At 38.9% G+C, this 27,967-nt stretch overlaps 2 protein-coding genes and 1 long non-coding RNA gene across 7 annotated transcripts in view; 1 reads left to right on the forward strand and 2 right to left on the reverse strand.

Moving 5' to 3' along the window:
* The window catches only part of Sort1 (sortilin 1), a 98,198-nt gene extending 93,022 nt beyond the window's left edge, over positions 1 to 5,176 (reverse strand). For 4 of the 5 annotated variants that reach the window (XM_063255526.1, XM_063255516.1, XM_063255520.1 and 1 more), the window contains exon 1: positions 4,877 to 5,176. In XM_063255526.1, coding sequence (XP_063111596.1) covers positions 4,877 to 5,176 — 300 coding nt within the window. Of the gene's footprint in view, positions 1 to 617; positions 725 to 4,876 lie in introns of those variants that run through there. The other variant, XM_063255531.1, reaches the window with a different exon arrangement.
* Positions 5,177 to 5,356: 180 nt separating this feature from the next.
* Positions 5,357 to 18,291, forward strand: LOC106025553 (uncharacterized). The gene is made up of 3 exons (XR_001199153.3): positions 5,357 to 5,863; positions 6,630 to 6,745; positions 18,029 to 18,291. It is a non-coding gene; the product is annotated as an uncharacterized LOC106025553 (long non-coding RNA).
* Psma5 (proteasome 20S subunit alpha 5) lies at positions 8,934 to 27,930 on the reverse strand. Its single transcript, XM_003479203.5, has 9 exons — positions 27,752 to 27,930; positions 24,752 to 24,818; positions 23,461 to 23,587; positions 21,129 to 21,196; positions 20,086 to 20,193; positions 19,899 to 19,957; positions 19,225 to 19,327; positions 15,743 to 15,829; positions 8,934 to 9,175 (listed from the first exon to the last, which is right to left on the reverse strand). Exons 1-9 carry the CDS (start codon positions 27,778 to 27,780, stop codon positions 9,098 to 9,100), a joined length of 726 nt encoding a protein of 241 aa, XP_003479251.1. The 5' UTR covers positions 27,781 to 27,930; the 3' UTR covers positions 8,934 to 9,097.
* Between the last annotated feature and the right edge of the window lie 37 nt (positions 27,931 to 27,967).

Genomic DNA, 27,967 nt, shown 5'->3' on the forward strand with positions numbered 1-27,967 from the left:
AGAAAAGAAAAGAAAATGGGCAGAGTGCAGAAGAAACTAGTCACAAAAAGGTAGACAGCCTATTATCATTATTACAGAAAAATAAAAACAAAAATTCAAGGTATTAGAATCTGACCAGAACGTGAGTTCTCTTCCAAATTTTTACAGCAGAGATAAAGTCATATGTCTAATTAAAAATCAGTATGCATGCAGCCAAATATGTGAGTCAGCAGACCTTACCTAATTGCCATGCTGTGTTCCCTTTGAGCCATGTCATACCTGGCTAGCATTCTACTTTCAACATAGATGAAGACTAACATGTGCCCAGATAAATTTAGGGTTAGGGATCTTCTGACAGTTCTTACTGGAATCCCTGATGCACTCATGTCATTTTAACATGCTTTTTGGTGTTAAAATGATCAAAGGTACTGCATGGGAGAGGACTCTTCATGAGAATTTTGTTCACGCTGCTCAACCAAGCATAGCCTCCAGAATTCCTATACCTTGATCCAAAAATGAATGGGAGAGAAGATTAAAGCATAAAAGCCAGTGCTGGAGAAGGTAGGATGAAGAAGCCCAAGTACTAGAACAAATGAGGCAGTTAGGGAGTTCTGGGGCAGTTAAAGGCACTGACTGACCTTCAGATTTCCGGGTGTTAAAAAGGTCTGGTGATCCTCAACAACAGGCTGTAAGCAGCAGCTCCCTGAGGTCTCCAACAGGCACATTCAGTCCTGTCAGCCTGGATTCAGGCCTGCCAGTGCCACAAACAAACACGCACATTCTTCTCAGAGCTGACGGCATATACAACACAGCCTCTCTACAGGGCCTGTTTATTTAAGAAACCAGATGCTTTGATGTTGGGGTAGAAGTTGGGAAGTTATGCATAAAAAGACAGGAGCAGAAGAAGAAAAGAAAATGAGCAACATTTCTGGATTTATTAATCATGACTTTAAAAAGTTTTTAGGAACTTGTCAGATGATTTGTACACAGGAATGAGAAGTAAGGAAATTATGTCAGCCACCACTGTAACTCTGGCCAAGGCATTTCAACTGTTTCTTTAAGGCAGAGTTTCATGCCTACACTCAAAGGGGTGCTTACAGGGAGGAATGTTTTGAAGCAACCCAACTTAGCAACCAACATTAGTAAAATACTCTAGCCCTGCTCAATTTCTGTCATGTACAAAGTTTATACATGTGTGAACAGTCCAAACACTTGAAGGGATGAATCAGTTAAAAAGGTGTCTGAAAACAGTCTAGATAGAGGCAAAAGGGTGACCACTGAGTCTAAAACACAGCATTTATGAATGATTGGCAATGACAGAAATAATAGCTAATTACTGAGTGTCAGGCACTGTTCAAATGAGTTAACACATTATACATTTATACTTACACTCATTTATTTCATACAACAATTCTATGTATTATGTACTTTTATTATCTCCATTTTATAGATTAGAAACTAAGACACAGAGGGATTAAGTAATTTACCAACTAAAACACAGCAAATAAGTACTGCAGCCAGATTCAAATACAGACAGGCTGGCCTCATTGCCTGCCCTCACAAGGCTACATCCCCTCCTTTCCATGGCACGTCAAACCCCAGAACAAGATTAGGAAACATAATTTTTGATAAGCTGTACTAAGTTATTTTTTCTTTGTTTTCTGTTTTTAGCAATAGCCAATAGCTTTTATTTCCATTTTTAAGAGTCTATTACATTTACAATACTATAATTAGAAAAAAATCTTTTCCTCTCATCCCTCAAATCCCAAAATAGGACACTTAAATCAACATGACTTCTATGTGAAAAAATATATACAATACTGTCCACAATAGACCAAATACACTTGAAATAGATTCAATGCCAAGACAGAAAAGAAAGGGTATGAAAGAAAGCCTGCTAGAGAGAAGCAGGGAGGCCTGGGCAAGAGAACAGCCTGTAGGGTTTCAGGAGCAAGGAAGCTTGAGTTACAGCATTAGGGCACAGGTCTCTAAAGAGTATACTATAAAAGCACTCTCAAGCTTTAGTTTTACTTCTTTCCTTAAGATTAGTTAAATGCTGATATACTCTCACACGCCATAGAAACAGGTCTAGGAGATTTTCTAAAACCTTTTGAGGTTTTCCATTCTCTAGTCTGTTATTTTTTCTTGGTAACTTGGCAATCTCTTTACTCCAGATCCAGGCCTTTGGAGGGCATGCATATAGAATGATTTTATGAATTAATGTGGCTTGAAAAGAACAACATCGAGTTATAAGGAATAAAAGAACCAAGAACTTCTGATTTTTCTTGGGAGTTAACTCTTGTCATTGTATAGAAAAACTATTCTGAAAAGCATTTCCTTCCCCGGTTGTACAAAAATATGCAAAGTTTCTGATAAAAAGTTGTTCTGTCATGCTGACATTTTAATTTTACACTGTTTATAAGAGGCCCCTCAGTACTGTATCTCTTCAATACAGTTCAAAATTACTTACTATAACTTCTAAAAATACAGAATTAAAAAGCAGAGTAGACCACTATAAAATAGTTCTTGGTTAAGGAAGCAAAATCATTCATAGTCATGTACTTTACTCAGTCATGTCTAAGTCATGCCTCAGTCATGAGGACATTAACAAAGACTGCAAAGGGGCTGGGGATTTAGCTCAGTGGCATAAGCACCTGCCTTGCAAGTGCATGGTCGTGAGTTCCATCAATTGGTACCAGTAAAAAACAAACAAACAACAAAGGCTGCATTAAAAAACAAAACAAAAAACCAGAATAAGACAGGATAAGATCTCTGAAAAAGATACCCTACATGAAACAACTGAAAAAATACCTATCTTAAATCAGATTAGCTGAAAAATAAAGGAAGACAAAAATAAAGCAAAAAAGAATGATCAGAAAAGGAAGCTAAATGAAATGAAAGGAATAGAAAGCAGTTCCTTTACATATGTTCTTTGAAGAATGAGTGGTTTCAAATCCATCTGAGCCAGTTTTCTCCAATCTCTTGCCTTGGAATCAATATATTACAAATGACATATCAATTCAAACCAACAAGGAAAACTTGACTGTAGGAATAAATCCAGCAGTTGCAGCAGACCTAAAGGTAGATTAACCAGCAAGAGAAGAATCTGAAATATGGAATGAGAATGAAAAAATGGATGGAGTGTCTAGCTGGCCCAAGAAGCATGCAGCCCCTGTATACATTAAGCATCAGTGTTATAAAGCCTTTCCCAACTCCCCACAGTGAAAAGTAAATCTATAAAAAATTTTTATCAAACAGAGAGACTTCCTAGTACTTATTTCATCCCATTTGCAACCAACCTGCGCCACTATTCAGCACTAGTTTAGCTACCTTTATACAGTCAATGCTTGGACTGCATTATAATGCACAGTTTTCCTTGAATATCTGTCAGGCAGGTGCTTTATGCCACTGAGCTAATCCCCAGCCCCTTCCTTGAATATTTGTGCCTCAACGGCAAGTGCCGTATGTTCGGGGGTCTAAGAATGAACTCACAGGTAACAAAGTCGGTCAAGACAGTCCAAAGGATAGTAAGACTTGGCTGATATTGCAATGAAATGTGGTTACATATGGACAAGGGCAGGTACGGAATACTATTCACCCTTCTCTTGAAAGGGGAAAAGATGTAAGACAGAAAACATATTGAATCGAAATACATTCCGCAAATGTCGGTCATAATAATTTTAAGAAAAAAAGACATGTGGAAGATACTCAAATTGTACTGAAGTGAGAAGCCAGAACTTTACCAACAATTTTCTCAGTTCAGTAGCATGCCAAAGGTTGAGCTTCTGAAAGTCTTTTGACCAGCAACTGGCATAAAGCAGAATATCTGCAATGTGTTTCTTAGCAACTGAAAATCTTGTTACAACAGGATAGAGACATCCCAGTCAGAGTTCAATACCAAGAAAGAAGGTCAATTTTGAAGAAATAAGAGAAAGCACATACATAATACTATAACTGAGTTAGGGCTCACTGCTGGAATATTACAGAAGTCAATACTGTGGCATGAACTTTTAAAAGAAAAAGTGTTTCGTTGTAGGTCAAATGACAAGAAAACGGGAGCCACACTAGATCTGCCTCCTGGATGAGCTGGTAGCAAAAATTTCAGTGGGCTGATGGAATAGCTCACAACCAGTCAGTGGGCCCAGGTGAAACTTGTGTATAATTTTGGTCTGTCCTGCAACTCTCCACCGCTTCTCTCGCTTCTAATCTGGATCCAGAGGCCCTGTTCTCTTCCTCACCTTCCTCTCATGTAACTTGTGGTCCTACCAGCCTCTCAAGGTCATTCTGGGTCCAGTTCTAGGGTTTCGAAACCTCCATCCCATAAATTAGCTTGAACAGGGGTCAGGGAAGTAGTTTTATAGCTCAGAAATGTCATCTCATTTCCACAGTTGTTCCTTTAAAATTAAAATACACACTGTGACCTAACCAAACTGCTGTGGGCATTCTAAATGCCAGCCTCACCACCCTGAAAGTACTGACCCAGAGAGATCAATCCTCTGCTTCTGGGCAGCCCAACTTCTCCTGCAATCACTTAAGAGGTAATTATTCCTCCAGCTTCTCCGTAAGTAAATAACATTACCGAACCTGATTATTTATACAGTCAGAAAACAACGACGCTCAGGAGACTCTGACAACTTAAAAAAAAAAAAAGAAAAGAAAAGAAAAGAAAAGAAAAAAGAATGCGGTGAAAGTGGAAGGCTGCCTTGGCTGTGACGAAACACAGCCCGCGGGCCACAGCGTCCGGGCTGCCGGGTCGACCCCGCCCGGCGGGTTCCGAGGCGGCGGCCCGGGTCCCAGCGGGGCCCGAGGCGCGCGGGGCAGCGCGGGCCACCGAAAGGGGCCAGGACCGGGCCGCGCTGCGCAGTCCGGGTGGAGCCCGGGCCTGGCGCCCGCTCACCTGGTGCGTGTTGTTGGCCAGCTTGGCCACGAAATCCTGGACCTGGCCGCAGTCCGCATCCTCACTGAGCGCGCTGCGCCGCCAACGGCCGCCGCGGGGCATCGGGGCCGCGGCAGCGCGCAGACCCCAGCTCACACCGACGGGGCCCGGCCAGTGCAGCGGCGCTGCCGCGGGCGGCGGGGGCGAGTCTAGCCGGTCCTGGCCGAGGGTCGCCGGCTGCAGCAGCTGCAGCAGAAGGAGGAGGCCGAGACCGTGGGGCTGGCGCCAGAGGCCGTCCGCAGCTCCCCGGGGCCGCTCCATAGTCGCCGAACGCCGACGCCGCTGACACCTGCCACCCGGCGCGCCCGCCGCCCCCGCCGCGCCACACCCCCGAACCCGAGCGCCTCGCTCCTTGGATACGCACAGCCCGGCCTCTCCGCCCCCATTGGCCAGCCGCCTGTCCTTCTTCCCGAACCCACTTCCCATTGGCTCGCGTCGCCTCCGGCTTCGGGGGTCTTGGATTCGGATGCCAAAATGGGGGACTGATTGGCTGGAACGTGGCGGAGACGGCTGAGGTCATTCCCCACCCTCGCGCCGCGTCTCTCGGGCCGCTGCAGTTGGCTGGGGGGCTTCTTGCGAAGCCTATGGCTTCGAGGCCTCAAGACCCCCTAGCTGCTCTTTCTCTCCGGACCTCTTGCCCCCCCCCCCCCCGCCAACACTCCTAAAATTCCTGATTGGGACCGCGCTGGAAAATCTCTTTGGGGGAATTCCCTGAACTGGCTCAGCTGGGAAAAGGGGCTTCCTCATGAACTGGTGCTTCAGGTTCTTAAACTCGGCTTACAGGAGCAGGTACCTATTGTCTGCTGAAGCAGCGTCTGTCTGCCAAGAAGGTGAATGGGAACCGGTGTGGGGCAGAGCCTACCAAGGCAGACAGACACCAGGATACCCGTGACTCATACAAGCCCGAAGAAAAGTCTGTCCATCTGGTTTGCCCTCTTCTGCAGGGAGGTAGGCCAGAGGAGGAATTAATTTATGGCTTTTCCTGGAATTCAAATGTAGTTTGGGGCATTAAGGGCAAGTAAAGTAGTGCAGAATTGGTCAGTGCCTAATTTATACATGATTACTTTGTAGACGCACGTTTTACTAGTGTCTCAACCCTGCAGTGAGTGTTCTGCACAAGTTGAGTTCCAGTGTACAACCGTCTCTTTAAATTAGTACCTTGCCGCCAATAAATAAGGTCCCTACTGCACTTTTGCTTCTTACACAACTTCGAGAACATACAACACAGGTAAAACCAGTTCCAAATCCTTAACCTTACTAACTCCATCATTTCCCACTGCTCAAAGTTGTTCAGCAGAGAATGTAACTAGCCGGGCTTACTGACACACTTCTCAGCCACTGGAGAGATTGAGGCACAAGGATGGAAAACTTGAGAATAGCCTTAGCAACTCAGTGAGACCCTGTCTCAAAACAAAACAGTTTTAAAGGTCTGAGGATATATAGTTTAGTGGTACAGCACTTGCATAACATCTGTCCTGAGTTCAGTTTTTAATATCACCAATCCCAACAAAACAAAACAAAATATACAAAATGTTACACCTAGGTAAAGCAACTGAAAATTTCTTTGGAATGTAAACTGATTTGGTGCCTCCAAGGGGTTTGGTGCCAGTTGTAGGTTACAATGGTGCAGTGCACCAGACCTGGTATTTACATCAAAATATTCATCAGGTTAACATGCAAACAAAAAGCTTTACAAATTTGCATTTTCCCCCAGAACAAAGATAGTGAGATGAGAGAAGTGGAAACTTCTGGACAAGACAGTAAAATATTCACAACAGTCATCTGAAGTTCTCAAATACTAGACTAACAAGACAAAGCTGATGAAAACTGGTAAGCAGTGTTACTTTCTGTAATTACTATGTGTCAAATTATTCTTTAAAATACAGACTACTTTTAAAATTTATTCTAAGCATAGAGTTGATCATAAGACAGTTCTAGTAGCATGTGACAGTTGGGTGGGGTAAAGGGGATATAAAGGAATATTTCTTTGTTTGGGTGACAAAGATGAATGGTCTATTGTCTTACTGTCGGAAACGCTCAATAGTGCCATCTCCTGGAGAAATTACCAAATATCCTTCTTAACTGTATAATCACTTTTTAATGTGTTTCTTTTTAGTTACATGCTTACTGGTGTGTCCTCAAACTGTATCAGTTACTGGGGTCATGGTTACTTGCATATAGCACTAAGAAAGTGAACGACTAAATGCTTTTACTCTCTCATTTTTAGCTAATGACAGGCATAAAATACAAGTTGCAGTGCCTGTTCTTTGCAAAATACTTCACATAAGATTTTACCCTACTTGCAGAACTACAATACATAAATTTATTACTAAAAGCTGTGCTTTTAGAATAAATGTATAGCAAATTAAAACAAAGCAAGTTACACAACTCCATAGCTTTTCCTAGTAAGTATATCTCTCTGACACAAGAAACTTTACTACTTTACAGGAAATCAAAGTTCTCTTTGAAGAATGCACATTATTAATAGAAGGTAGAAAATGTACTCTTTTCTGTTATACTGTATAGCCTATTAGCTAAAGCTAAGAGAGCTAGGCCAACAGCTTTTCCTTAGTATTTTTTTCCTCTATGAGATTTCCCTACTACTCCAAAGCTGGTTATAGGGAACTAGGAAACAGAAGTTTAGTCTGTGGACCCATGGCCTTAAATTCTTCATCCATTAAGTAATGGTGATACTTACACTCACTTTTTAGTCTGAAGTAGAGTTATTTTTTAAATGTTCTCGCCCTCATTGCTGGGCAGGGCAAGGGTAGAGGGTTAGGGGCAGGGGTGCCAACTGGGTGGCTGCAGTGGTGGAAGGTCTCTGCATGAATGCAACGGGCACAGCCCAGAGTCCGAGTAATTTGTACTCAAAGTTCATAAAGTACAAAAGGATATGAAACAGAAGCAATAGCCATGTTTCCCAATTTCCAAAGGACACACTCAGTACCTCCCTCAGTGAATTATGTTATCAGTCCCACAAGATGCAGAACAGTAGTGCCTGAGCCTGACACGGGATTAAGCTCAGCCCTGCACCCAGTGCCAATCTTCTGAAACGAGAACATGCTGAACCTGGCACCTGACATCAGTCTCCTAGCATGAGCTCAAGTGAGACTACCTGGGTCAACCAACTGGGAAGCTGTAAAAGGACACAGCCATTAACTTGGCAGGCCACTGCCCCCTTCCTTGTCCTTGCAGTGGTCAGTTCTGCTTGCATGATACAGCTTTTTTTTTTCCTTCAGAGCACGTTTTTCTCCCTGAGCACTTTTTATTTCTGCCCTAAAATAAACAGTAATCTTTCCCATTCAAAAACAAAAAAAAATGGAATTCTCAATTTATATAAGGGCAGATTTAACAAGGGATGTTCATAGTACATTCAAAGCTTACTTTAAACTTCTCGATTTTATAATTCTCTTACTGATATGGCCTAGATTTATAACTGATTGCTAGAGAGGCCAAGATCATTAATTTTTTTTAGTCCTAAGCTGCATGAACAAAGACTCTCTTTCCAAATTGTCCATCAAGACACAAAAACTAGTGCAATATTTTAAATGGTATATATCAGCCCATCAATGTTTGGGGGTGCAGAGCAAACATGTTCTTTTGATGGTCAACTAGCTGCATCTCCTCATGTAAAAGGAGCAGCAAAAATAGAATAATTCCAGCTTTCTGGAAGGCTGAGGCAGAAGAACTAAAAGTTCAAGCTCATTTGGGGCAACTAAGTGAGACCCAATCTCAAAGTAAAAAAGAACAGGCAGTGTAGCTTGTTACAAAGTACTTGATCCCCAGGAACACACACAGAGAAGCAGAGGACTGAAATGGACTTACAGTGATATCAACATATGCTAACCAGTGGGAGGAGCTGGACTAGACTGTGTTTTTACCAAAACCTAGGAAATCATAGCTAGAGGTAATTGTGTTACAGAGAACCACTAAAATTATTTTAGAACAGACACTGGCATGAGAGTGACAAACATTTCAAAGATAATACTGCATTATAAGAATATAGACCACTAACAAATATTTTAAAATTTTCTTTATTTTAGAACTGCCTTTATGTACAGACATCATAAAAAAAATGCACATATACTGGAGATTTTCCAAGAAACAGGAGCTGGAAATAAAATTTAAGGGTAATCAGGAGAACAAAAACTGTCCCAGAGAAGTTCTGAGGATCACTCTTCCTTAAATGTCCTTAATAACCTCTTCAAGTTCTTCCTTTGTGAACATGTGGAAATTCTGGCCAGGCTGCACTGTAGCTAGCTGGAAAGAAAACGGGTTAATAAGCTGGGCTCAGTTACCCTGCTGATGGCCCTAGCATGGTTAGAAGTAGTATTGGTGATGCAGCTGTTCATTAGGAACTAAGGGATCTCCTGTCCCCAGGATATCCTTTCCAGGCAGCAGGTCCCTAAAATAGCTCTGACTCCAAAATAAAAATTCTTCTTGACCAAATTTTCTATTTTAATGGTAACCCATCACATAATAGTTAACCAAATGCTTAGCATTATTGTTACTTCTTGAAGTTACTTCAACAAGGATCACAAAAGCAGCAATGAAATACATGAAAGTCAATACGTTTTTCCTGTTAAAAGATTCCTTTAGAAATACATTTAAAGGGCTGAAGATGTAGCTGTGTCAGAGCGCCTACTTAACACCCCTAACATCCTGAGTCCAACCCCAACACACCCCATAGATAAATAAGTAAATAAATAAATAAACAGCATGTTTATATTCTTTCAGGTTGAGTCTGTATATGTGTTCTCTGGTTATTTGGCCACTCTGTTACGAGTAGTTAGGATTAAATGTTAATTTATGTAAAATGCTTAAAATAGTGACTAGAATGTAGTAAGTAACAAATAATTGTTAACTATTATTAGACATTCTCTCTAAAATTGTGTGGCTGCATAAGAACAAAAAGGTTTCCTTTGTTTTATAAAAGGACTGGCCATGAAAAGATTCCATTAACACTAGCATAGGAAATCAGTTGTGAATGAGGGTATCAGTCATAACTAATGGTCCAGATTATAATCTCTTAAAACGACAAAAAAGAGGGCCAGGGATTTAGCTCAGTGGCCTAAGCACCTGCCTGGCAAGCACAAAATCGTGAGTTCAATGCCCAGTGCTCCCCACTCAAAGGAGTCAAAAGATGGTAAGTTCAAATTTAACTAAAACTATCAGATTTTCCATCATCTCTGCTAATCATAGTCCCATGTTTTAGGGAAATGCTGAGGAACAGGTGCTATTCACATTTGTCTCAATAGCTTCTATGTTTAGTTTTAAATGTCATTTTCTCAGTCATTTTTATAATCTAAAAATTAAATATACTAAGGCATTTTAAAGTAATAGTCACTAATGATATTTAATGTAATTTAAAAGTTGACAGAATTAACTCAATTCAGCTACATGATATTTGTTCTCTGCCTCATCCATAAGTAAAATTCAGGATAAAGACTCCTGTACATCTTAAGACATCTGATGATCTCATCAGAAGACAGGCTAAAGAACTGAACATGGTGGCACAACGTATAATTCCAGTTACTCTGGAAACTGAGACAAGGATCACAAGTTAGAGACCAGCCTGGGCAATTCAGCAAGACTCTTATCTCAAAGTTAAAAATATAAAAAGCTTGGAGGATGTAGCTTAATGGGTAGAGTGCAGCTGGGATCAGTAGCCAGTACTGGGAAGTGTGGGGGTAGAGGGTAGGGGTTCTACAGTCTCTGGATTTTTCCAAAAGATATATTCAATTATATAAAATGTGTGAAGAATCCCAAATGTATTTGAAAAACATATAAACTCAAGTCAGTATAAACTATAAGTTCTTTCACAGGATTAAAAATATAAATATTAATACCACTTCTTTCTAAATTATAGCTTTACTTGATCAATGACATTGAATACAGTGGGACTGAAGGTCAATAAATTAGATGAGTTAAGGACCTACAGAATGTTTTGTTAGGTTACTCATGGCTTAATGGCTAAACCTTTCAAAACACTACACAGGCTAAATGAGCTGGACAGACCGAATAGAACAGTACTGTAGAACCAAGATGCAAACCAATACTAATGGAGTTTGAATCAACTACTGCTTTCACGAAGTTACTCATTAGTAAATCGGTAAAAATAAGTCCTTATGTTTACATAATGACAAATATGGTTTACATAACGAATATGAAAGTTACTTTTCTATTTATTATCACTTTCAAAAAGCCTTTGTGAAATAGTAGAATACCTTTTCATTTCTCCCATCAATTATTTATTTATTTACTAGTTACAGTTGTACTAGGGACTTGAGATCCAAAGATGAAGAGAACTCTTGTCTAATTTACTGAGAGTGGGGATGCCAGATGCTGTCAATGTCAGGTAAGGGTATATAATAGAATCAAATGTAGAATAGGACCCTGAACTGAAGGAGCCCAGGAAGACTTCAAGGAGAGGAAACCTTTGTATTGTATATTAACATGTTCTGACCAACTTGAACCACTGGTGGAACATGTGTGACTGTCTCACTAAATGGTACAAGCTGCCTGATTGAGTCATTATATATGGCCCCATTGTGAATGTGGTAAAGCATGGCAAGAATGGATCAGTCAAGGAGAACAGGATAAATGCAAGTGCACAAACATGAAACATGATGGATTTGCAAAATAAGGTAATATGGTATTACCACATTGCACATGGAATATGAGTTAACATGGAGCATAGGGGACCAGAGTTCACAGAGAGGGAGTATTAGGTCCTAATAACACAGGACCTAAACTCAGACCTGGATTCAAAGTTAGCCTTAGTTTCCTCCTCTGTAAAATGGAGTTGCAAGGATTAAAAGAAAAAAGTACACATAAAAGGGCTTAGCAAAGTGCTTAAAAGATTAAACATGTAACTTAAAGTTGTGAATTATGCCATCAAAAGAAACTTGGAGTTTATCTTGTAAATAGCAGGAGTCAGAAAAGGTTTTTAAGTAAAGAGCAATTAAGATTAGATATGGACTAGTAGCACAGTGAGTGGAAAAATGGACTGAAATAAAGAAAAATAAAGCTAAAGACAAGAAGACTAACTAAGGGGCCTCTGGAAATAAGAAAAAACAAGGAGGCAAACAAAAGGCACACTCAGCGAGTAGAGATGGAGAAAGGGGGACTGGTAAGAGAATTTTTAAGGGACAAAACAAAATTTAGTGATAAGAGAAAAGCAAAGTCACCCGAGTTTCTGGTGCAAAGGGTGGCGTCATTAACAGCTACAATTACTATAGAAAGAGGAAATGGTTTTCTGGAAAGACAACAATTTGCAGAAGGCAGGAAGAAAAGGGGAAAGGGATGAGAACTAAGACATGTTATGTGCATGTACCAACTCCCTACAAGGAATGTAATCATTATATCCTGAAAACGTGTATTAACAAACAAACAAACAAAAAGATTTGCCAAATTTGAGGTGAATGCTTCAGAAAACTAAAATAATAGTGACCAGGAATCTCACAAACTGGAGTTATCTTAGTATAAGCCAATTTCATGGAAATAAAAACAGCCAAAATAAATGGTAATGACTGAAGAATAAATGATACAGGTAAGGCAGTAGATACTGAACAGAGTTTCTATTTGGAAGAGACCTGGCAATAAAGGTTAATAAACAGAACAGACAATACAGCTCTGAGCAATAAAAGTTAACAGATAACTGATATACACAACATAGATGGATTCCAAAATCATGCTGAGTCTAAGAAACAGAGAAATATACATTCTATGACTCCATTTGTATGGACAAAAACAGAACATAAATCTATACTTACAGAATATATATCAGAAAAAACTATTTTCTCTGTCCCCTTTCTCCATTCCTCTTTGGTTGGGTATCAAACCCAGGGCTCTGGGCATACTAGACAAGTCCTCTACCTCTGAGCTACACCCCTGGTCCCAAAGTTGGTTGCTTGTAAAAGAAAGGATAAGCAAAGGTACAGCTGTTAGTTTTTGTTGTTTTTTTTTGTTTGTTTGTTTTTTAAAGAGTACAAGTTGGTCAATTTCCTTTTCTGAGGAAGCAGCTCACAGAGACGCTGGAGATCCAGGGAACAACTAACGGGTGATAAGGACCTAAAATGGGAGGAAGACTCCTTAGACTATCAGAGTTACCTGAAGAGGTTTAAAAAGTAACTTTCTGGGCCTCATTTCCAAAGATTCTTGTGGACATACTGGTTTGGAAACCGTGGGTCAAAGCACTGGTAGAGCAGTTTTAGGCAAGTAGAAGTGCCTCCCATTTAGTGTGAAGAAAATGATAACCAAGGAGGTTAATGTGGCTAATGATTGTGTGAATGAGACACATGAGGTGCTTTTTTCAAAGCAACACTGTGATATAGGTACTGAAGCTAAATGAACTAGAAAATATTTGCAGTTTCACTTGAAACAAAGAGGCCTCAGCCCTTACTGTGAAATCAAGAGCTATGTTTGAATTCCTCTGAGGTGGTAAGGAGACAATCTTAACAAAATGTCAAGACCCTATCTTGTTCCATACCAAAAAAACCAACAGTACTGGAAAGGTCCTAACAAAGTCCCTCCTAAGTATTACAAGTGGAGCATTATTACATTTTTTTGCATCTCATTATAGAGATTGTCAAGGAGGGTAAGTATTTTCAGGAGTTTGTTAAAAAGATAAAAAAGAAGTATAAAGTTTTCCACCGAGGAAGCCTGTTAAACCCCCTGCCTTCCTTCTACTACTGCTCAAGGGGAAGCAAACTACCTACACCAGTGGTGGTGAACCTAGGGCACCACCTATGTGTTATTTTTCTTTTAAAACAAAAGATGTTAAGGTATAAGGGTTTTTTTTTTTTGTTGTTGTTTTAAATGAAAACCTCAGTATTCAGGTTTAATTGCAGTGTTGGTACTTTGTGACAAATAAATGGGTTTTGGATTGAATGTACGCACTTGTCTCTAGAAGATTTGCTATCTCTGACCTACACTCACTCTCAAACTTCTCACTTTTAGACCAGTCCCTCCTTTAGTGTTTAGTTTCTGCCCCTTCCTTAGTGTGCTATGAACCTGACTGTCCTGGTGAGAGTCCTGCCAACAACACTCTCCACTTTTCTATTCTTAGTCAATCCCTATGAGAGATTAACCATCCATTTTTCATGAGTAGGGCCAATAAATATGCTGGTAAGTAAGTACCAACTGATAATTCTAAATTAATGATTACAAATTAGTTAGCATTTAGATTTTTAAATTGAAGTAAAAATATATATATATATACATACTGTGCCTGCAAGAGAACCTCTGTCCTGGCTTTGTATGTGTGTGCATGTGCCTGTGGGTAGGAGGGGACTGGGGACTGAACTCAGACCTTTGCCAGGCAAGTGCTCTACCACTCAGCTACATCTCTGTCCATTTTTAACTTTTGTTCCCCTTAACTTCAGATAAGGTCTAAGCAGTCCAGGCTGGTCTAGAACTTGTGATCCTCACTACTCTGCAGCACCCTAAGTAGCTGGAATTATAGGAATACATTCCTTTTATCCCCCTCTCTCCACTTTTAAGGTACTAGGGATTGAACTTCCCATTGAGCTACTTCCCACATCCTTTTTGAGACAGAATATTGCTAAGTTCTAATTTGCCAAGGCTGGAATGGAATTTGGGTTCTTCTTGCCTCTGCCTCCCAGGCTAGGGATTACAGGTATACGCCATGCCTGGCTTATCTTGATTTTTGGGAATAATTTGTCTTGTGATTCCAGCCTCAGAAATTGTTTTCATGTGACCCAGTAATCTTTTACTTATCCTTTCCGTTTCCCTGTTGTTCATGACTTTTCTGTTTCCTATTCTCCTTAATTTCACTGCTATATTCGCTCACATTCAGCAGGTGACCTAAACAATCACGAGGCAAATACAAGACAGTTCTCCCAATTGTCCTCAAACCCACCTATCTTTATCATTACTTTCCTTTCTTCTATCTATACTTAGCATCCATGCCTCTTCAGACTCATCTCTTGCAACCCCTCTACCTTATATATATATATGACACATCCAGCAGTCAAATAAAACCCTCAGAGTTCCTTGTTAAACACGAAGTTATTTTATGTTTTTTGAGTCTTTGTACACGCTGTTCTCTCTTCCTTGAATAGCTTTCTTTGCCTCCTTCTCCAAACATTACTGCTTCCAGGATGCTTTCTTTTTTTTTGTCTTTTTCATTTTTATCGGGACCAGGGATCGAACTCACGACAGCCTGCTTGCAAGGCAGGTGCTTATGCCGCTGAGCTAAATCCCCAGCCCCCCAGGATGCTTTCTTGATACGCTGGTCTAACTTACATGATCATGCAGCAATCTGTTCTTATTGCTACTAGACAAGTTTTACCTCATGCAACTGTATGTCCCTTACACTACACAGTATTTTGCCTAAATATACTGGACTTTCCATACCTGTACCTCTGCCATATAACAGGTGCTCAATGTGATGCTGATTTAATTTTACTTTTAAAAACCAACTCCTTCATTTGTACCATGCCTTAAAGCTTTTAAAACTTTTCTCATATTAACTTCTCCCTATGGTTAGTATTTTTCTAGCCACCAGTTGCCTTAATTTATAAAGTATTTAAATCCTCATTCTTAAAGACAAAAATTCTTTTCTTCAGTGTTGCCTACTATTCACATTGATTGATTCACATTGATACATACTGTTTTTATCTCCTTTTCACTCTTCAACTAACTTGAATTCTGACTTCTGCCATCACCATTTCCCCAAAGCTGCTTATTATTCAAATGCTATCAATAATGTACGAACTGAGCATATAAGATGTGATTTTTCTGATCTATTCAATTTTTCCCAATGGGAAATATACACAAAAAAGCAAAAAAATAGAAAAATACCTCTATGTTAGTTGCATTCAGCTTCTCTTCCATTACTTGCTTGAGAATGATAAGTGAAGACTTGATGGCTTCTTTCAGTGTCATAGACTTGAAACAAAGACAGGGGAGCAGTTAATGTTAATTATGTATAATCCCTCCTTGTTTCAAAGATTTCCCCTTTATCTCCCTCAAGAAATGATTTAGCAAGAATTAATATATAAATCCAACATCCTAATTTATATAGTACACTACAAGTTTCCCAATATTCAAGTAGGTGGTAAGGAAAATACACTTATTCTGAGGATAAGATGCCTTATTTTAAACCAATCACCAACTTTCATATAGAAAATGAACTTTGAAAAACTAGGTAGCCCAAGCTGGCCTCAAACTTATAATCTTCCTACCTCAGCTTCTCAAATAACTGGCATAAAAAAGCTTTTAAAAATTGCAGGTCAGTGGTACCTCATGCCTGTAATCACAGCACTTGGGAGGCTGAGGCAGGATGATCACTGTGAGTTTGAGGTCAGCTTGGGCTACATGGTGAGTTCAAGGTCTGCCTGAACTACAGAGTGAGAACTAGAAATGTTAAGCTTAATGAGGTGGGCATATTGGAAGTACAATATGCTAAAAGCTAGGCCTTTAGTGCCAAACAGCCAAATTGTAAATACAAAAGAAAAGCTCTTGATGGAAATAAAAAGTGCTACTCCAGAGAATATGTAAATGAGAAAACTATGAAACAGGTTTATCCTGATATGGAAAAAGTTTTAGTGGTCTGGATAGATTAAGCCAGCCACAGTATTCCCTTAAACTAAAGCCTAATACAAAACAAGGTCCAAATTCTCTTTAATTCTATGAAGCTTGATGGAAGTATGGAAACTGCTGAAGAAAAGCTGAAAGTTAATGAAATACTGGCCTATGAGGTTTAAGGGGAAAAAAAATCCTCTCTGTAATATAAAATGCAAAGTGAAGCAGCATCTGCTGGTGTAGAGGCTTAAGGAAGTTATCCAGATGATATAACTTACATCAGTGATGAAGGTGGCTACAATGAACAACAGATTTTCAATGTAGACCAAAAAAACCTATGTTGGAAGAAGCTGACATCTAGGACTATATTGCTAGAGAAAAATCAATACCTGGCTTCAAATCTTGAAATGATAAGTGACTGCTATTAGGGCCTAATGCAGTGGGTGACTTTTAAATTGAAGTGAATTTTTACTTACAATTCTAAAAATCTTCAGGCCTTTAAGATTTTTATTAAATTAGCCAGGTGTGGTAGCACACACCTGTAATCCCAGCACTCTGGGAGGCTAAGGTAGGAGGACCATGACTTCAAGCCCAGCCTGGACAACTTAGGTGGATGGAAATAAAGTTCAGTGAGAAGGCCCTGGTTCAATTTCTAGTACTCACTGCCCACCAATAAAAGAATGGGGGAAAAAAAATCGAATTAAAATTTATTCTGCTTATTCTCTGAATAGAACAACAAACCCTGTATGATAGCACATGTGTTTATAAAGTTCACTGAATATTTTAAGCCCACTTATAAGAAGCTCAGAAAAAAAAAAAATTCCTTTCAAAATATTGCTGACAATGCACGTACCCCATCATGCAAGAGAGCTGATGCAGATACACAATGAGACTGATGTTGTTCTCATTCCTGCTAACACAATATCCATTTTGTAGCCCATGGATCAAAGAGTCATTTCAATTTTCAAGTCTAATTATTTAAGAAATATATTTCATAAGGAGATAATGCAGCTGCTCGAAACAGTGATTCGTCTGATGGATTAAGGCAAATACACTGAACACCCCTGTAAAGAGTTTATCATTCTAGGCTCCATTAAGAACATTTGCTTCACACAGTAGGTCAAAATATCAACATCAACAGGAGTTAGGCAGAAATTGATTCCAACCCTCATGAATCACTTGGAGGGGTTCAAAACTTCAGTGGAGGAAGTCAGTGCAGTTGTGGCAGAAATAGCAAAGATTTAGGATTAGATGTAGCTGAACTGCTGCAATCTCACCATAAAACTTTTAATAAATGAGAAGCTGCTTCTCAAAAATAAGCAAACAAAGTGGTTTCTTGAGATGGCACTACTCTTAGTGAAGACGCTGTGAACAAGAGGAGAAAGGATCTGGAATACATGAACCTAATTGATAAAAACAGCAACAGGGCTAGATAGACTGACTCTTAATTTTGGAAGCAAATCTGTCAGTAAATGTGAAGAAACAGCACTGCATCCTACAGAAAAATCTTTCAAGAAAGGAAAAGTCAATTGATGGTAATCTTCATTGTCTTTTCATTTTAAGAAATTGCCACCTGAACTGAACTTCAGCAACTACCACCCTGATCAGTAAAGACCCATCAATAGCAAGGGAAAAGAATACAATTTGTTGTTGAGCATGGTGGTACATGCTTGTAATCCCAGCACTCAGGAAGCTGAGGCGGAAGCAGCAGTACAAACCTGAAGCCAGCCTGGGCTACACAGTGAGTTCAAGGCCAGCCTGAACTACATAGTGAGACCTGCCTCCAAAAATAAATAAATAAATAAATAAAATTTATTAAAAGCTCAGATGTTTTGTACTTTTTAGCAGTATTTTTAAAAGGCATATATATTTCATGCCTTGACTTACTTTTTTTTTTTTTTTTATGCCTTGACTTTCATGCAATGACTTTTCAAGTTTACACTACTATGTAGTATAAACATAATTTTTATACACACTGGAAAACTAAAAAGTTCTGTGACTGATATATTGCAACATTAACTTTATTGCAGTAGTCTAGAATCTAACCCGAAGTGGCTCCAAGGCATGCCTGCCTGTCTTAGGAATTGATGTGAGCAGGAATCCCTGTGTGAACAATCTGAATGGTAAATACAGCACCTTTCAACCACATCAGTAACTTGCCCAAAATCAAATCTTTCTATCCTACAAAGAGAGTGCTAGATAGTCACTTGCTTTAAGAACCAGACAAGGAAGTGTAAACTAAGTGAAGCTGTGAGAACAGTGGATAACACATTGACATACATCTGTATCATGGGAATGTTACTCAGAAATAGGAACTAACTATTGATTCAACAATATAAACTGATCTCAAAAGCAGTATGCCAGGGAAGGCAGTGTAGCTAGTGGTATAGCATGCACTTCACATATACAAGCTCCTGGATTTAATCTCAAGCACAAAAACAAAATAAAAATCAACCAAACAAAACCATTATATTAAACAATAAAAATAATAAACTAACTCTATTTACATAAAGCATAAGAATGGCAAAACTAATCTATAGTAGTATGCATAGTTGCAATAAAGGGAAAGACTGATTGGAAAGTGGATTAACATTTTTTGGGGATGACAGAACAATAATTAGCATGTATACTGTGGTTCCAAGAGTGTATATAATGGCTAAAACGTTTAGAACTCAACTCTTAGGTCTGTACATTTTCTTATATGTAAGCTATACTTTGATTTAAAAATAATTATATGTGTTATGGGAATGTTTGACTACCTTATGGTAAACTTCTTGCAAGGAGCTCTGGGCACCCTCTGAAGCAGAGCCAATTGCTCGAGCATCACACTGTACAAAGGTCCCAGATGGGTCCATATGAAACCTGCAAAACAACCCAGAAGAAAGGTATTAAAATACTTAAAGAGTGGTGGTATTTTACATAACAAACATTTCACTAAAATAGTATATAAGTACTTGGTCCTATAACCAAGAAACGTCACTGAAATACTGAGGGTATAGTACCAAACGATGTATGTTTTGAGAAACTAAGTCTCTTAAAAAGGGTTTAAGAAAATTACCAACTTCCTCAGGGATTTAGATGTACCGCTAGTATATAGAAATATGGCACTTGTGTATGCCTAAGTCATACATGAAAATGAGGACTGCAGCAACATTTCAAAGCAAAGCTATAAATCATATCCCAACTATAATAAGGTTACTTCTAATCCTTTTCAGAACTTAACACTAGTTCTAATAAGGGAGTTTTTCATGGATCTCCAAATACAAACAAACCAAAAAAAAAAAAACTTTAAAGAGTTAGAAGGCTTTCTTTTTTCCCTCCAAATGTATAATTTTCTGTATCAATTTAATCTACCAGTCCCCATCCCAAATTAAAATAATCACTATCCCTCCTCCAAAAGCAGGGGTGGGGAGAAAGCCAGCATGGTACTTACAGCTGGGGTCCCTTCTCATCAACTCCTCCAAATAACAGTGCTACTCCAAAGGGACGAGACTAGTGCCAAAAAGCAAGAAGTATTATGATAAGTAGCTATAAAATAGAGGGTTGGGAAAATACGCAGAGGAACAAATATCCTAAGTCCTATAGAACATCTACAAATTTGACACAAGCACCATACTCACCATGGCACCTGGATCTGCATCTTCTTCTCCAAACTGTAGGGCCAGATTAGACACAGCTTGGGTCACACTCTCTACTGTCATTGTCTCATTATAGGTAAACCAATGGTTCTAAAAGAGTAAAGAATGATATTCTCTTCTAAAGGAAAGGTATGAAAGCAGTGTGCCACCTCAATATTCTTATCCTTTTAAACTGTGGCTGGAAATTAAAGGCTTAAGTTCATTCTCCCTAATTAATAATAGTCACTGAGTATTTGGGACTGCATGAGAAGATAAACAGTTCTAGAAATAAAGATACCAAAAGGGTTTTAAGCTGTAATGGAACTAGTGGATTATTTCACAAAACATAGCATGTACCTGTAAAAGCAGAAAGTAAATGCTAATAACCAATTGCCACTTTCTCTTCTTTCAAAGTACTAAGAGCAAATACACAGACAAGTACAAAAAAATCTGCTTTGAAAACTGGTTTTTCCTATTAGCCTACCTATAGGTCACAGGTTGTCAGTTTGTTTATTTTTTGAAAACAGGGTCTCACTATGTAGCCCAGGCTGGCCTCGAACTTGCAGTAATCCTCCTGCCTTAACCTCTTGGGTGCTGGGATCACAGATGCGCACCATGCCCAGCACAGGAACTCAGTTCAAAACAAAACAAATCAGCATCCCTAACCAGTATGTCACCTGGTACAAATCAGGAGAGCAGTTACTTCTTACAAGCCTGACAAGAAAAGGCAGTTGGAGGGAAATCTTCCTTTAACTATGACTACCTCCTGCCACAGCACTCCCATGAAAAGCCAATCAGGGAACAGAATGTAGTACAGTAGAAGGTAAACTCAGGAGCAAGAGACTGTCAGCTGTACTGATTAGAGCTTTCTTAAAGCTACTATGGCTAGACGGCTAAACTCTAAGCTATAGGAAGCCTCCCAAAATTACTCCCAAGAGCTATATCTAACATTGTATATGCCTGCAGTGTAGCCAAAGCAACTCTGTAAGTTGCTAAACAAGAAATTCAAGCAGCAGAATAAAAAAGAAAAAAGATGCCCATTTTACCTGTGTTTCCACTCTTGCCTTATCAATTAAAGTCTTAGCATCAGCAATTAGCCCACTCATGGCACAACCTGCAATATAAAAGCAACAGTGACCTACTGACCAAATCCTTGTAAAACTCTTTCATCCACTGAGAAAATACTGAAATTCTGGAGTGGAACCATGGCAAGATACTAATCAGATTGAATTGGAAATTACTGGCGTTAAACTCAACTATAATGACGTTATAAACAAGCCATCCACGACGACCCAGAAGTCCAGATAGTGAGCTAGAAGACAAAGAACAACAGCCAATCAAACATGAATTTCCACATATTATATCTCTAAGGATCTCATTCTTTGTAGCCCATGATGCACTTTGAACTAAGCAACCACTGATTCAACCCGAGAAATAAGGAAAAAAACTATTTCACTATTGTCTATAGGGCACAGACTCAAAATAGTATCAACAGCCTTTTCACCTTTCTTTCCCAAACAAACCAATCAGTCAGAGACAAAGTTTGCCTGAGGATCCAAAATGCCAAGACTACAACTAGAATTGACTCAAATATAAACCTTACCCTAGGTTTCTCTCCCAAATTTTAGACCTTTAAAGCCAAATGACATCTCTAATATTTACTTGAGTATCTTACTAAACTCAATTCATCTTATTTCCCTTTAAAACATCATTTTCTTCCTTTTTTCTAAGCTGTGTGTAATCTGGCCCTTACAACCTATCAAGCCATTGCAAGTTCTGTCAGTCTCTAGCTGACTAACCTGTCCGACATTAGTCCCTTCCTCTCCATTTTCTGAGCACTGCCTTGGTGAAAGCCTTCATCACCTCTACATTTGGACTATTTTAAAAATTACTTAACTGGTCTGCCTGCCTCCAGTCTGCCTCCTTCAAACTATTATGAGAATGGTCTCTCAAAATTTTAATGGGACATTACCTCATTGCTTTAAAACCTTTCATCAGTGCAAAAGGATCAAGCTCAAGCAAAAGCTGGATAAAAAGGGACTTTCACTCTCTGACCCCAAACACATCTTTCATTAGTCAACTTCACCTCTCAGTCATACTAATGTGCTGGTGCAATTTACTGTACTTTATACCACCAAAGTTCTGCTTATTTCCATTTGTTCTGAAGAGAATGCTCTCCTCTGCTACACTCATATCTATTCACCCAGTAAACACTTATTTTTCAAAATTAAACTAAGTTTAAACATCATGTTCATGGATCCTTTCCTGAATGCTCTAAAACACTGACCCCAGGCAAAACTAATTTTTTGTTTTTTATATCCCTACTAAACACATTCTATGAAGTCTTTAATACCTATCATTTAACTGCATTTACTTATTTGTCCATTGCCAGGATCAGACTACATGCTTGTGGAACATAAGGATTCCTTTTTGTATCCCTGGCACACTGTATTTTCTTAATTTGCTAAACAAAGTGACAATGACCAAAGTAGACAAAATGGTCTGTACCTTTTTTTCTCTTTTTCTTTTCCAGTGCTGGGGACAGAACTTAAGGCCTCGTGCATGCCAGAAAGTACGCTACCTCTTTGCCCAAGTGATCTAATCTTATAACACCAAGCTCCCACAATCACCATGGAATTTGATTCTAATGCCTTCAATTATTTTATCATTGTTTTAATAGTTATATGACTACGTATGTTAAAAAAAAATTGTATAGCTAATTGCTACAAATATAATTACTTACTCTATAATACTACCAAATGTCAGAAGCCAAAACAAAGGCTTTATACTAAGGATCGCAGAAAAAAAAGGTGAGGGAGAACCAAAAAAAACAAAAAAAAGCATGAAAACAGGAAGAGAAACTTGATCTAGACAAAGCCTATTCTTAAAATTCTGAATCTTAGTCACTCCTAAGATCTTTGAGAATTCTTTGTTCTGTGGACACTCTAGCTTATCATCCATGATACTCTGTTCCTGCTGGCCTGTGATCAGGGCTAATATTAGTCATCAATGAAGACCCAGAGGGTTAACCTATAACTCAACCTTTGCATATTTAAACAATCATCTCATTTGCCAAATCTAAATCTGAGGAGTAACTAAGAGAGTAGCTCAGTGTAGAGCATCTGATATCCATGAATAAAGCCCTGGGTTAGATCTCCAGCACTGCAAAAATTAAACTTGACAGGGAAAAGAACTTCTAGGAATGGGTTAAATATAAATGAGTACTACAACTAAAGTTATGTAAACTGGCCTATTGCCTAGACAATGATAGCTAAACAAGAAATAAGGTATTCATCCTATGAATTGCCTTTGAAACATCACAGATGACTTAATGAACCCAGGCCAGAGTCTACAGAACAGTGTTGCCCTTCTTCTTACCTATATGAGCATCAATCTCTACTATCTTCTCAATGCTGCTAGGCTCCATAAGTGGGGAAGTAATTCTCTTCTCCACAGCTAGGCATACACCTTCCGATGTCTGGATCCCAATGGCTGTAGAACCAAGCTGAAAGAAAACGTGTTATGGTTATCAAATATGGGTCTAAGAACTGTCTCAAGTACTCACCAGAATTCTCTATACATTTTCACAAGAGATAAGCTTCAATCATTCACATCTAGTAGGCAAACAACAAGCACCCCAGTAAATAATATACTATTCCTGTTAATAGCAAGAGCATTGATTTATAGAATGATGTGCTTCTAGAAAGAAAATCCAATAAAATCTTTAAAATATCTGAAAAATGACCCATTCTAATGGCTGTATTAGAGAAGTCAATCTAAAGTTCTAAATACAGATGGCAAGAAAGTAGTGAGATGCTGATGTGTTTTTTTCTGAACCTGTTCTCGTTTCACCTCTGCTACCTATCTTGGTCTGTCCCAAAAGGTGATAGTCTCCAAATCCACATGGAACTAGAAAAGCCAAAAAAAAAAAAAAAAAAGAGTGAGAGAGACAGAGAGGGAAAGAATAGAGAAGGAAAAGAGGAAAGGAAAGAAAAAGAGAGAAGAGAGAAAAAGAAAAGAGAACCTTAATGAGGGAAAAGGGGAAGGGAATGGCAGAGAAAAAGAAAAATCAAAAGGATAGAAAAAACCACCAACAACATAAAAATATTAAGTCCAAAGTCACTAGCACTTCACAATATAGTTTGAATTTACCTTTTTATCTCCATGCCACCATCCTAGTCATTTATCCCTCTAGGCCTCAGTTTCCTTGTGTACAAAATGAAGATAATACTACTATCAAGACCTCCATCAAGAATAAACGTGTATAAATACAGGGCTCATAAAAGCATTTGGTATATTTAAATTTTTTAAAAATATTTCAGTATAGTTAAACATTTTAAATGGATTCCAGAAATCAGCTATATGATTTGTTCAAGGTAACAAAATACAGAAATAAAGGGACTAGTTCTGGATTTCTACATCTCTCTTTATAGCAAGAGGATTATAAACACAAACATGTTGCTCTACTTCCAGAAAAAGCTAAGAAGTTACCTGCTCAAGAAATAAGTGTTAGGAACAGGATTAAAGTTGTTATAAAAATGGTTACCAAGGGATAAAGAGACATGACATTTTCTAAAGGAAAGGATACAACACATTTACTCCAAATGTTCTACTAGCAGAGTATGAAGTTTCCAGGAAATTTAGAAAACTATGCTACTTGTTACTGTACCTTGATAGCCTCAATGGCATATTCCACTTGAAAGAGTCTTCCTTCAGGGGAAAAAGTATTCACACCTCTAAAATTAAAAAAAAAAATTAAGGTGTCAGAAAAATGAGTTATATAGACATTGGTCTCAAGTTCCTTGACAATTAGTTCAGATGACTACAAGACAAACACATTGTCATTACTTTCTACTTTGCCCACAACAATCTGTAGGGGTTTTCTTTTAATAGTCTCAAGAAATGGAACCTATATGCAAGACACTACTGTCTTATTCACAGATAATCTTTCCATACTGATCGAATGAGAGTAGGTAACTCTTCTGTCTCAATTATGAGTCAATTTATCAATTCTTTTGATAAATTCATGCCCCAAAACTATCAAGCAATTCCTAAGAAAATATGCATTTGATGTTAATATCTTACACTGTAATAAAAGTCACAGGTACATCTCTCCATTTATTTGTTAAAGGAAGTTTAGGGCTCTAAAGAACACTTTAAAAATCACTGAAAGAAAAGTCTGAGATCAAAGATTTACAATTGAGTTAGTTTTTTCTCTTCCTAACTTTAATTCTCTGAAATAAAAAATAACAGTGATACTTGTCCTACAGTTCTCACAAGACAATTGAGTATTGAATTGAACAGAGTAGGAAACAACTGTAAATTATAAAGCACTATGTGCTTGTAATTTTTTTACTCTAATTCAGAAACTTCATTCCAGGAGGGCATTACATTACTACATCCACCCTAATATGGGCTCTCGTTTTGGCCCTCTTTTAAAACTTTCCTGTCTCCCTGAGTTATTTCATGTACACTAAACAACTAATTCCAAATCTCTATTACTAGTTTGACCTTTTTCCTGATTCATCTAAATGCCTGGTGAATATTTCCACTTGAACAGCCCATTAAAACCCTAACATTCGATATTTTAGTCTGAAATACTGTATCTTTAAAGCCAATCCTTTGCAAAATGAGCTTATCTTGCAACATTCCTACTTCAGTTTTACTTTAAAACACCTCCAGCATCTTAGTTTCCCCAAACTAGATGGGGGGGGGGGGAGTACTAGGAATTGAACTCAGAACCTGGTGCCTGCCAGGGAGGCTTTGTACCACAGAGCTACACCTCCAGCCTCCCCAAACTATAAAGTTCTGAATTATATGACTTATTCCTCCTCATCTTCTCCCATTTTCAATCATATATCTAGTCATCAATTCAAAATACCATACCATTCTTCCTTCCTCAGTGCCCTCGTTACCTTTCACCTAACTACTACAAGAGCCATCTAACTGGTATTGACTTAATCTTTCCTCTAATCCAGTCACTTAATCTCCATAATGCAACTACGATTACATAGCTTCTTACAAATTAAAATTAACGGCACACAGTTGTCTATAAAATGAGACCCAAACGCCTTAGCCTCATACTAAAAGCCATCCAATATCTAACATTATCCTATTTTCCCTGCTTCTCCAGCTATTTCCCATAACATGAAGCATACATAACTGTCAAACTGGACTTTTCTCAAACAAGCACTGTTGATTTTCTATTGCTCCATTTTTCATCCTACATTCTCTGACTCAAAACTACTGACTCACTGTTTTTATTTATTAAAATCCCACTTTCTCAATACCCAGTTTAAATATTCCCTCCTTCAGTGATCCCCGATTACTGGGCACAATCTCTCTCATCAGGACTTCCAGTGTTGATTTAAATTCCTCTAACGATACCAATACATTTCTGTCTCATACTATAATTACTTTTGTACATAGTTCTTTAGGAGTCTCCCGGAAGAGCAAGAATCTTGCTTTCGTTCATTGCTGTATGACCAGCATCTAAAAAATGTACATTACCTAAGAAATAAGAAAGGGCTCTATTTTCAGTATTCTCGGGAAGATACAAAATAACACGAAACAACCAATATATATGAACGATCACAAAATAGGCTTTCTGATTATCACAATTTTCTTTTACACACTTTGACTCAAAATTGTAATCCGAAGATGATTCTCGTAACACTCTGAAAACTAAATACTAACAAAATCAATCCGCTCTACTACAGTAGGAAAACATGGTTTTAAAATGTGACATACACCTGAGAGGCAATAAAAGGATAAAATGCTGTAGTAAAACTTTGGTAAAACTTTGACAGGATCGCCATACTTGATAAGAAGTTTCTTAAGCTACCTAGTACAAACTAATCAGCTTTTTTCAACCTTAAAACAAAATTTTAACAGCTAAGTGAAAACCTTACTAATCAAAACAGAAAGTAAAAGTAAAAATGTCCACAACATAAATATGTACGACTTAGCATTTCCAATCTCTGAATGCTTCTTTTTAAAATAAAGACAAACTCCGATTTTCGAATATACTGTACTTGGCCTTCAACATAATATTAAAATTAACTCGCTTTAAAACTTTTATGAAAGGATAAAAAGCAATCTCTGACAAGTGGAATCAGCATGATGTGAAATCTCCTAAGAACCATTCTAAATTCTGGTTTCTAGAAAGTCAGATTCCTAGACGAGTATGTCCGGGCACCGCCGAGACTGCTTTCACACTTTTGCAGATGCCGTACATCCACGCGCGTCCTACTACACACCTATTTAAATGTCTCCCGTTTCTTTTTACTTCAGGCAACATGTTTCACTTAAAAACAAAACAGTCATATTTAGCATGAAAAGATGAACGTCGCGAGGGGGGGGGTACACCCCCGAACTTCTTCGGGTTAAAGGTCGGAGTCCTGACTCTTTCAACTTTTTTCTCCAGGCTTCTCGCTTCCGCAGAGTCAGGACCCAGCGATGACTCAGCGGTAGGGCTAGTGCGGCCAATCTGCTCTGGGTTAGCTTGGGGAATGACAGATGGCACCTGGGGTGGGCAAAAGTCTCTAGGTCCCGCCAGACCTGTTTCCAGAGCGCCCCATGACACGGCAGAACGCAGGCCGCGGCCGGGCACCGAGCCCACCCCCCAACCCTCCCGGAATCCCGACCCGCTTTTCCCTGCCGCACGAACCTGTCGTATTCCGATCGCGTGAGGAACATGGCGAGGAACGTAGAAGGCGGCTGTGGCCACGGTAAGTTTCCTAGGACTTACACCGGTTCCCCAGCGCCCAACTCAAACCACACTGCCACAGCACTAAGGCCCGGGTGCTACCTTCTGCGCATGTGCTCGCGACCTCTTTCGCCCGCCCTCCCGTACCAGCCTCCTATTGGCTGGTTGCAGTTCCCG

Source organism: Cavia porcellus, unplaced genomic scaffold, assembly GCF_034190915.1.
Source record: "Cavia porcellus strain 051 isolate PalLab524CR breed Dunkin Hartley unplaced genomic scaffold, mCavPor4.1 scaffold_1, whole genome shotgun sequence".
Classification (NCBI taxonomy): Eukaryota; Metazoa; Chordata; class Mammalia; order Rodentia; family Caviidae; genus Cavia; species Cavia porcellus.